The sequence below is a fragment of the Juglans regia genome, chromosome 2 (genome assembly GCF_001411555.2).
Source record: "Juglans regia cultivar Chandler chromosome 2, Walnut 2.0, whole genome shotgun sequence".
Taxonomy (NCBI): domain Eukaryota; kingdom Viridiplantae; phylum Streptophyta; class Magnoliopsida; order Fagales; family Juglandaceae; genus Juglans; species Juglans regia.
Window position 1 is genome coordinate 1,568,672 of NC_049902.1, and position 11,982 is coordinate 1,580,653.

At 34.3% G+C, this 11,982-nt stretch overlaps 1 protein-coding gene across 6 annotated transcripts in view; it reads right to left on the minus strand.

Moving 5' to 3' along the window:
• LOC108984969 overlaps positions 1-3,426 on the minus strand; it is an 87,707-nt gene extending 84,281 nt beyond the window's left edge. For 3 of the 6 annotated variants that reach the window (XM_035686767.1, XM_035686763.1, XM_035686761.1), the window contains exons 1-3: positions 3,219-3,426; positions 2,501-3,130; positions 1,999-2,064 (exon numbers count right to left, since the gene is read on the minus strand). In XM_035686767.1, coding sequence (XP_035542660.1) covers positions 1,999-2,064; positions 2,501-3,025 — 591 coding nt within the window. In that variant the 5' untranslated portion in view covers positions 3,026-3,130; positions 3,219-3,426. The remainder of the gene's footprint in view (positions 1-1,998; positions 2,065-2,500; positions 3,131-3,218) is intronic. The other 3 variants (XM_035686775.1, XM_035686770.1, XM_035686773.1) reach the window with 1 other exon arrangement.
• Positions 3,427-11,982: the final 8,556 nt, after the last annotated feature.

Genomic DNA, 11,982 nt, shown 5'->3' on the forward strand with positions numbered 1-11,982 from the left:
CTGAATAAGAAAGGAAAAATGTCTTTTGAGATCCCAAAAAAAAAGTACAGAAAGGAGAAATGTCTTAACGTTTTGAATGTTGTATACTTGTACATGTACAGGTTAAGCTAACACTAGTACATTCTCTATCAAACCCTCCCTCTCAACCTCTCCTTCCTACTCCTCCCTCCTCTTGCTGCCTCTGCTCCACCTTTGGTCCTCAACATTTTGTTTTCTTGAATTTTCAAGAACAATGACAATAATGTCTGATCTATAGCATTTGAGCCAACACTGTACTACATACACGTGAGTCTCATGTGCTCTATGTCCCCAAACCTACAACAACAATATGCATCGCGTTGTTTGATACATTAGCTACTGCTGGGGATGGCAATATGTGACATGACTCGGAAACCCAACATGAAAATGACATGAAATTAGCGGGTTTGGATTTTGATATAAATGGGTTCATGTTAAACGGGTAAATAATGCGAGGGGTTGGTATATAAGTCAAACCTCATCTCTAAAAAAATATGTGCAATGTATTTTGGGATGTCAAAGATGCCCCTTGCCTCATCTCTAACACTAGGGGCAGCTGTCTGCAACTCTCAGAATTCTGGAATGGAAGGAGGAAAGGATTGTTGGTGATTCCAGAGGGCGCTAATGGCATTGGATGGAAAGGCTTTCTGCAGTCCATTCGAAGTGTTAATGGGGAGTTTGGAAAAACAGTGGAAAGGCCGTCCTCAGTCAAAGGTGCTTCGTACACTGCGGTTTTGAGGTCATTGGCGGGTAGTCCGGTCGAGAACAGTTCAGCGGCAGAAGGAAAGAATAAGGCACTTATAGGAGACAAAGGCCGTCAGGTGACATTGGGAGAGGTGGAGGGGGTCTTGTGGGATGGGGTTGGAGGCTGGCATCTTTGTTCATGCCAGTGTCACTATGCCTCCTGAGGGAGCTGTAGGACCTCAATCACCATATGCAGATGGGGTTGGTACTTCTGTCGAGGGTTCATCCTTAGTTGAAAGACGACGGGGGACCCTCCAGGGTCTTGAATATTTTGGAAGAAATGGTCAAACCTCTTTTGGAAGATGCAAGTAGGGTTACAAAAGGTAGTGCTTCCCCTTCCTGTGCTACGGAGGGAACAGTAGAGCCAGACAAAGTAACACGACAAGGATCATTGGGGGGTGGTGCAAAGTCCAGCAATGTTGGTGGAGGGGAGGAACTTGTAATGGTGGCAGAATGCCAGAAACAATGGACACTAGCGGTTTGTCGTTGGTGCCTCATGTGGGGGAAGGTTTGCAATTGGGTACGGTGGCTGGAAATAATGTCGTTCCCTTGGTTTCTATCCCTCCGTTAAACGATATAGCAGGTTCATCATCAGATTGGGTTCTGAATAAAGTTAACAGACTTTAGCAAATCCTGGGTCTTTCATATGGAGAACAGAGAGAATATGAAGATCAATTTAAAGCTCTACTCACTGCGATTGAGGCGAGTCACACGCTTGAAACCAAATCACATTTTAAGAAAAGCAGGGAATTAAAGCGTCTTTTATGTTCAATCAACTACGATGATAAGGGAGGTAACTCAAGTGGAGGGAAGAATAAAGGGAGGGCATTGTAAAGACGATCTCATTGTGGGATGTTCGGGTAGAAGATTAGTTTTATGGAAACAAGTGGTTGGGGTTGGGGAGGTGTGTCCAATTTGGGCTTGGTGTATTTTGGGTAGGTTTCATGGGATTTTTGGGTCATTAGAGGCTCTCTTGTATGGGTTAGGTGTTTTCTTGTATACGTACATGGTTACTCCTATTTTTGGGTCATTTGGGTAGGTTTCTTGTATGGGTTAGGTGTTTTCTTGTATACGTACTTGGTTACTTGGTTACTCCTATTGATTTAGATATATAATATTTTTACTTATCAAAAAAGAAATACGCGCAATGTATGATGCATGTTAACAAAAGCAATAATGTTAAAACCATAGCCTGGAAGGATGTCAGTAAAAGACCATGATAGGAGTAATAAGAACCTTGCATTCTGTTTGGCCTGGCATCACCATGGATTCTTCCTTTTCCTTCACCTTCTCCATAACGGCCTTTGAATTGATAAAATAAAATAAAATAAAGAAACCCAAAGACAAATGGTTAGGACCAAAAACAAAAATCCTATCATACGAAGCCAACAAAATTTGATGTTTGAAAGAAAAACACACAAAGCACCAACTGCATGTTCATTTTGACTGGAATATTCCCAATCCATTAAGAGAGAGAGAAAGAGATACAGAACATCTATTAATGAAATATATCTGAAGTAGGAAAAAGAAAATTCACTTAAAGCAGAAATCCAAACAAACTTGTCAGAAACTACTGATGATGATGATGATGAATAAACTTGGACAAATATATAAGTAAAAACATGAATAAACATCTACAAATACACAAATACAATACATATAAACATACAGATATTTTCACACATCCATAACAGCCACCCAAACCCACATATAGAAATAGATGCACGTCTAAATATACCTTATTTTTCCTTCTCGCGCGGCGACTAAACTTACAATTGGGTCCAAACCCATTCGCCGGAGTTTTGAGGCTCCCATACTGATGGATTTCGGTGAAAGCAGCACCATTTCTCTCAACCCCGTCCTCAGTCACAGTTTCATTCTCATTCCCATTATCATCTGTTACGATCCAGGGGACTTGAGGGTTAGTATAATCACCCCAACCGTTGTATTCGCTTCCACCGCCCATCCCTTCTTCCCAATTCGAAGGCCCATTCTCTTTCTCACCTTCCAGCACTTCGTCGGCCTCTTTCAAATCCCAGTTCCCAGCTTTCTCATCCTCTTGCTTCAGAACCGGTTCTGATACCTCTTTGAAATCCAGGTGCTGAAGATTTTCCTCGATGACCAGTGTACGCTCATCTGCTGGGCGATCGGGATTAGACGGTGCACGATCGAGCTCAGTATTAGGGATTGGTGGCGATTGAAAACCAGATTCCCTGCCTGTGTTGTTGGAATCGACAACGAGATTTGATCCAGACTGTCCCATTTCTCCCTCTACATTTCGAACCCGAGATTCACAGGAAAATAAAAAGGGGGCAGAGTGCCAGAGCGTAACAGTTTCTTCGCGAAAGCTGGCTTTTTTAATTCCTTCCTGAGTAAAAGAAAGGAGAAATGTCTTTTGAGATCCCAAAAAATAAAAATTGCATAAAAGAAAAGTGTAACGTTTTGATGTTGTATACTTGTACGCGTACAGGTTAAGCTAACACTGGTACATCCTCTCTCTAACCCTCCCTCTCTAGCTCTCCTCCCTCCTCTTGCCGTCTCTGGTCCACCTTTGGTCCTTCGACGTTTTGTTTTCTTGAATTTTCAAGAACAATGACAATGACGTTTGAGCCAACACTGTACTGCATCCATGCTCGCACTCCAAAACGTAGAGACGTTTGAGCTTCATTCACTGTAAAAGCTACACATGAATCTCACGTGCTCTGTGTCGGTGTGTTCCCACTCCTACAACGACGATATGCATCGAGCTGTTTGATTCGTTAGCTACAGCCTACTGCACTCAGCGTTGTCGTTCAATAACGAATCAAAATCCTAGAACGAGTCACGCAATTATCAATCAATACTCCTGGCGGGCCGCCGGCATTTATACCTGGCGTACTGCTGACGGTCCCGAATGCGGCCTTTTTTTTTTTTTTTTTAGTTATTAAAAAGTCTTTTTTAATAATATTATAAATTTTTTATATTTTTTTTAAATATTTATTATAATTAAAAAAATACATAAAATAAAAGAAATACAAAAAAAAAACATTTTACCTTTCCGATAGATTCTCGGTTTACATCGCTCGAGAGATGTAGAGATGTAACACTACTCAAACTTATGAGCATTGCTACACAACCTCCACCACACTTCACATTTTATATTTTTTTAAAATTTTTAAATTTTTAATATTCTTTTTAAATTTTTTTTTGAGTTTATTCTTTTTAAATTATTTTAAATTTTTTATTCATTATTTATATAATAAATTTTTAATAAAAAAATAAAATAATAAAAATTAAAAATAATGTAGAGTGTGAAGTGTTAAGAGGTTGTGAAGATTTTTTGCAAACCTACAAGGCCATTCAGTATTTTCTAGTGCAAAGATCCTGTTAGCATTCCTTCCAGTTTTTACCGCTAGAAAACTTTTAGTTGAAATTTTTTTTTATTACATTTTATAATTTTCTTTTAAATGTTTTTTTAACATTTTTAATCATTAAAAAAATTCATAAATAGTCAAATTTTTAATTAATAAGTAAAAAAATTAAAATATATTAAAATATATGAGCAGTAAAATTAAGAGAGCAAACTCATGGGACCATTTAACATTTTCCTTGTGTAAGGATGCTGCTAGCGGGCCGCCTAGCCTTTATCGCTGGACATATCGCTAGTTGAAATTTTTTTTATATTTTATTTTAAATATTTTTTAACATCCTTAATCATTAAAAAAAAATTAAAAATATACACAATTTCACTAATAGTCACTTCCTTAATTATTAAATAAAAAAATTAAAATATATGAGCAGTAAGATTGAGGGGACAAACTCATGGGGCCATTTAGCAAAAGATACTACTAGCGGATCGTCAAGCCTTTACCGTTGGGCGTACCCCTAATTGGTTTTTTTTTTTTTTTGTGATTTTTTGTTGAACATTTTTTTAACATTCTTAATCATTAAGAAAAAAAATAAACAATTTCACTAATAGTCATTTCTTTAATCATTAAGTAAAAAAAATTTAAAAAAAAAATAAAATGCATGAGAAGTAAGATTGAGGAGCCAAAGTCATGGGACCATTTAGCGTTTTCCTTGTGTAAGGATGTTGCTAGCAAGCCACCCAGCCTTTACCACTGAGCGTACTGCTTGTTGAAACTTTTTTTTTTTGTGATTTTATTTTAAACATTTTTTAACATCCTTAATCATTAAAATAAATAAATAATAATAATAATTTTACTAATAGTCACTTCCTTAATTGTTAAATAAAAATAAATAAAAAATATTAAAATGCACGAGCGGTAAGATTGAGTTGGCAAACTCGTAGGACTATTTAGCATTCTCCTTGTGTAAGGATGCTGCTAGCGGGCCGCCTAGCCTTTACCGTTGAGCGTACTGCTTATTGAAACTTTTTTTTTGTGATTTTATTTTAAACATTGTTTAACATCCTTAATCATTAAGAAAAAAAAATACACAACTTTACTAATATTCACTTCTTTAATCATTAAATAAAAAAAATTAAAAATGCATAAGCAGTAAGATTGAGGGGGCAAACTCATGCGGCCATTTAGCATTTTACTTGTGCAAGGATGCTGCTAGCGAGCCACCTAGCCTTTACTGTTGGCATACCGCTAGTTGGTTTTTTTTTTGTGATTTTCTGTTAAACATTTTTTTAACATTCTTAATCGTTAAGAAAAAAAAAATAAACAACTTCACTAATAGTTATTTCTTTAATCATTAAGTAAAAAAATTAAAATGCATGAGTGGTAAGATTGAGAGGGCAAATTCATAGGGTCGTTCAGCATTTTTTTTTTTTTGCAAAGATGTTGCTAGCAAGCAGCCAAGCCTTTACCGTTAGGTGTACCGTTAGTTGAAATTTTTTTTTTTTTTTTTTGTGATTTTCTTTTAAAAAAATTTTTGAACATCCTTAATCATTAAGAGAAAATAGAAAAAAAAATACACAACTTCACTAATAATCACTTTTTTAATCATTAAGTAAAAAAAATTAAAATGCATGAGCAATAAGATTGGGTGGGCAAACTCATGCGACCATTTAGTATTTTCCTTGTGTAAGGATGCTGCAAGCGGGCCCCCAAGCCTTTACAACTGGGCATACCACTAATTGAAACCTTTTTTTTTGTATTTTATTTTAAACATTTCTTTAACATCATTAATTATTAAGAAAAAATAAAAGAAAAATACACAACTTTACTAATAATTACTTTCTTAATCATTAAATAAATAAAAATTAAAATACAAAAGCGGAAAGATTGAGAGGGCAAACTCATGGGGCCATTTAGCATTTTCCTTGTACAAGGATGTTGCTAGCGGGCCACCTAGCCATTACCACTCGGCGTACCGCTAGTTGATTTTTTTTGTTTTGTATTTTTTGTTGAACATTTATTTAACAATCTTAATCATTTTGAAAAAAATAAAATATACAACTATACTAATAGTCACTTCCTTAATTATTAAGTAAAAAAATTAAAATGAATGAGCAATAAGATTGAGGGGGCAAGTTCATGGAGCTATTTAAACATTTTCCTTGTGTAAGGATGCTGTTAGCGGGCTGCCCAACCTTCATCGCTAGGCATACCACTAGTTGAAACTTTCTTATTTTCTTTTTGTGATTTTCTTTTAAGTATTTTGTTAACATCCTTAATCATTAAGTAAAACAAACTAAAATGTATAAGCGGTAAGATTGAGGGGGCAAACTCATGAGGTCATTTAGCATTTTCCTTGTGCAAGGATGCTGCTAGCGGGCCACCCAGCCTTTACCGCTGGACGTGCCACTTGTTGAAACTTTTTTTTGTGATTCTATTTTAAACATTTTTTTAACATCCTTAATCATTAAGAAATAAATACAAAACTTCACTAATAGTCAGTTCCTTAATCATTAAGTAAAAAAATTAAAATGAATGAGCAGTAAGATTGAGGGGGAAAACTCATGGGGTCATTTAGCATTTTCCTTGTGCAAGGATGCTGCTAATGGGCCGCCCAGCCTTTGGTGCTGGGCGTACCCCTAGTTGAAACTTTTATTTTTGTGATTTTCTTTTAAACATTTTTTTAACTCAGTTAATTATTAAGAAAAAATAAAAAAAAATACACAATTTCATTGATAGTCAATATCTTAATCATAACTAAAAAAATTAACAAAAGTGCATGAGCAGTAAGATTGAGGGGAGAAATTTATGGGGCCATTTAGTATTTTCCTTGTGCAAAGATACTGCTAGCAGGCCGCCCAACTTTTACCGCTGGGTGTACTACTAATTGAAACTTTTTTTTATGATTTTCTTTTAAACATTTTTTAACATCCTTAATAATCAAGAAAAAAAAAATACATAACTTCACTAATAGTCACTTCTTTAATCATTAAGTACAAAATATAAAAACAAATAAAATGCATGAGCAATAAGATTGAAGGGGCAAACTCATGGGACCATTTAGCATTTCCTTGTGCAAGGATGCTGCTAGCGGGCAGCCTAGCCTTTACCGTTGGGCATACTGCTATTTGAAACTCTTTTTTTGTGATTTTATTTTAAATATTTTTTTAACATCCTTAATCATTAAAAAAATTTAAAAATATACAATTTCACTAATAGTCACTTCCTTAATAATTAAGTAAAACAAATTAAAATGCATGAGCCGTAAGATTAATGAGGCAAACTCATGGGATTATTTAGCATTTTCCTTGTACAAGAATGCTACAAGCGGGCCACCCAACCTTTACCACTGGGCGTACCGCAAATTGAAACTTTTTTTTTAATTTTTTTATTTTATTTTAAACATTTTTTAAACATCGTTAATCATTAAGAAAAATTAATAAAAATACATTGTTTCATTAATAGTCACTTCATTAATCATTAAGTAAAAAGAAATTAAAATGCATGAGCGGTAAGATAGATAGAGCAAACTCATGAGATCATTTAGTATTTTTCTTGTGCAAGGATACTGCTAGTGGGCCTCTCAACCTTTACTGTTGGGCGTACCACTAGTTGAAACTTTTTTTTTTTGTGATTTTCTGTTTAATATTTTTTTAACTTCCTTAATCATTAAGAAAAAATAATAATAAAAAATACACAATTTTTTTAAAAGCCACTTCCTTAATTATTAAATAAAAAATAATAATAAAATACTATAAATTTGTACTAACAGTAAACACTGAGTGGCCGCTAGCACCTAGGGATGGGCTCCGGCTGTGACAGAGTCGGAATGCCCACCTCCGACCTCGACTGGGGTCAGAAGTCAACACTAGCTCCGACTCCAACTTCGATTGAAAAAATAAGTTAAAAAAATAAGTACTACAAAAAATATAAAATATTGTAAAAAAATAAGTTAACAAGCTAAAGCTAAATCAAACTACAAATCCATCAAATCGCAAATCATAAATTTAAATTTAAATTTAAAATTACAAATCACAATAAATTTAAATTTACAGTACCAAAATATTAAATAATGTCATAAATTTCATTCAAATGTGAAATAGCCACAATGACCAATGTCCCACATCAGTCTTGGACAGTCCATGTATTTGAATCGATAACTCGATAGTGATTTTCAATTTTCCTGCATGAAGTTTTAACTTTTATTGATCAGATGCACTATAGTTTTTTTAGTCATTTAACTATAGACTTCTAAACCATTAGCCAAGACTCCAAGTGATATTATGAACTTGCCTCCACCTCTAACTCTGACAAGTTTTGCATGATGGTAATTATCTTATGGTGTGTCGGTCTCAGAGTCTCAATCATCCAAAATTAGTATAGGGTTCACAGTTAGGTCTATAAAATTATATAAATTATAAATTAAATAATAAAAACATTAAAATTATGTAAATAATCATTTAAAATCATAAAGTAACATGATTCAAGCCTATAGCTCTCGGCATCAACGGTATCTATTACAATGGGCGTTGAACTTAACCAGTTTTGTGTGCAAACGTGGGCATCGATGGTAGTCAGAGATAATGAACTCTGATAAGCATCAAGACGCAACTTCCGGTGCTAAACGCTGACTCAAAGGCAACCGTAGTGATAGAAATGACTAGAACATCTCGGGTTATTTGAGAAAGAATTGGAAACTTGGTGGAATTAACATTCCACTAAGTTAATAAATGAAATGTATCACTAGGTGTCTCGACATCTTCCATCAAATAACGCTCAACCTCAGACATACACTGCATAATATTCATCGATGCACGGATTTGATGAACCGCCACACCAATGGTGATGAAAGATATGCACCTCTGTCATCTAAGAAAGATGTTGAGCTGATCGGGAGTAAGGAGCTACGACTACTACTTGCTGGAGTAGGCTGACCACTATTGTTGTAGTGGTTATATAAGTCATCAATATCATTTCTCAGCTCTCTAATAAACTCTTCAGCTTTCTTTTCCTTAAGGATGTCCTTGATCAAAGATTCTATAATTTTCAACTTATATCAGGGGTCAAGGATTGCAACCACAAATAATAACCTATTTATCTTCTTAATATTCTTCCAATATTTATCATATTTAGATGTTATCCTCATAATCATAGCAAATAAAAATCATACAGTGTCAGCACAACTATGTTTCAAGTGGTCATAAAGTCCCGAGAGCTCGTCGAAGAAGGAATTTGTAGAACAATATTTGGATCCAAATAGTCATTGGTTCTTAAGGTTAATTGAGGCCTAATGCAATGACCCTTTTTGATAAAATTACGTAGAATGAGCACTTTACGCATGTGGAGTAGGTTGACAAATCCTACTAACCCTTTACAATTTTGTTGGCTCATCGCTAAAAGCTTTCATTATAGAGAAAAAGAGAGGGAAAAAAATTGAGCAAAAGAGGATTAACGGATTTGTCATGTACTCAGCAACATTTCAAAATTCACATTTTCATTTTCACAAACACCTTCCATGCATACACTGGTGCCATTTTACAGTGTTCCACTCCACTGTAATCCATTTAATTTTACATTTACAAGCAACCCAATAGGCCAACAGCCAACAACTACACCCAAAACAACTAATTCCAAGCAACCCAACATCATGGCAAAAAAGAAAAATTGTGAAAATTAATTAATATATAGCTCGAAGTCTCGGAGTCGTACTACACTTACGAGTTACGGCATCACAAAGGCTGAACAGTGTAGACAATGACAAACGGGAACAGAGGCTCAAAGAGGGAACATAGAACTGAGAAGTGAGAAGATTCAGATGAGATATTCAAAAGAAGGGAAAGTGAGTGAGGAGAAGAAGGAAGAAGAAGGGGGTCTTGCATTTTGGACCCCCGTGTGAAGAAATGACGTCATTCCACATTAAAAAAGTCAGATGATTTTTTTTTAAAAAAAAGTCAGAGTTTGGAGTTCGGCATTCGGGGCTTCGTGAAGCTCCGAACTCCGACAGTCATTCTCGAAGTCACTCTGATTCCGACTCCGCATTCCGATCACTTTGACTGTCAAAGTCGGAATCAAAATAAAAGTCGGACATAATCAGAGTGGGGTGGAAGGTTTGCACAGCCCTACTAGCACCACCCTTCTTATCTTTGTCCTAGGATTTAACCCTTTGCTACTTTCTTATTCCTGCCGTTCGTATTTTTTATTACTCTCTTCTTATTCTTATTTGGAAGAACACTTCGGCTTTCGCAAAGACAAAGAGAACAATATCATCGTTTGTTTTTTACTTTAAATGAAAATAATCCTTCCATCCATTGGTGCTAATTCTATGCATCGTTAAGGTAACCTACGGTAGATGGACAAAATGATCATTTTGAGTCAATATAAAAGAATAGTGATAGCTAAAAACTATTTTGACAACTTTAAATTTATAATATTTTTTTATTAAATTTAAACAATTCAAATCAAAATAAAATTTTAAAATAATATTATTTAATTATATAATTGTATACAAATTGTTATTTCGGGGTAAGTTTATCATTTCTTATATAAGAAAACTAAGAATCAAACTTATGTATTTAGGGGTAAGTTTATCATTTATTATAAAAGAAAACTAAGAATCAAACTTATGTATTTTGAAATGGATGTTGCTGCTCGGCGACCCGGCATTTATAGTTGGGCATGCTCTACAGTGCATTTGTACCTTTCTATTATTATTATTTTCATGTTTTTTAAATATATTTTTTTTAAAATATAAAAATACAATAATAGTTACTTCTTTAATTATTAATAAAAAAATTAAAATTATTACGATTATGAGTGGTCAATACTAAAGGCAAACTAATATCTTTCCTTTTAAATTTTTTTTTCTCAACAGTACAAAACCCAAGAACCAAATGAGTATTTAACCCCAAATGAAACTATATATATATATATATATATATATATATATATATATATATATATACTTTCCATCAATAGAGGAGGCAATGACCGGAACTGACTTCAGCTATCTTCTTACCAAATGATGATTATGATAATAATGTAATAGATAAATGAGTCAGTCGAGGTGACACATCAGTTATAAAATTTTATTTAAAATTATAATTATTATAATTCCGATTTGAACCGATCGGGTTGTTGTTGAGGCTTTAACAGACACTAAGGGCAGGTTTGGGGGGTGGGATGAGAATTTTGTGTTTTGTTTTGGAGTTTAAAATATTATGTTTTAATATTATTATTGTTTTGGGATTTGAAAAAGGTGTATTGAGATTTGAAAAAGTTGAATTGTTTATTATATTTTGTATGGAGATTTGAAAAATGTGTAATGATGAGATGAGATGAGATGAAAATTTTGTGTTTTGTCTTGTGCCCCAAACCTGCCCTAATAGTATTTTGTCAGGTCACATATTCCACATAAAAAAGAAGAGGTGCATCACACTGGATCGACGAATTCTGCAGAAACAAAACCCATAAGCCCCAATCGTTCTTCGACCTCAACCTCATCACCTCAATCTTCTCTTGCCGTCGTCGCTCCATCACCCTCCTGTAATCTCGCATTCGCCCATCGTCTTCGACGCCCACCATCCTCTCTGTCGTTTGTTATGTTTCTTCATACTCTTTCTCACTTTTAATAAATATTGGCCTCAATGATCATTTTGTTTTTTACTTTTCTTGTAATCATATCATCTTTACATAACTTTTAGATAAAAGCGATGCTACTCCCACTGTTGGGGCTCCTGTTAGTACTTTTAGAATGTGTTTTTTTTTTTTTATATATTTTTTTACGTGTATTTTTTAACACATTTAAATATATTTTTAAAAAATAAAAAAATCATAATATTATTAAAAAATATTTACTTAAATCATTAAGCAAAAA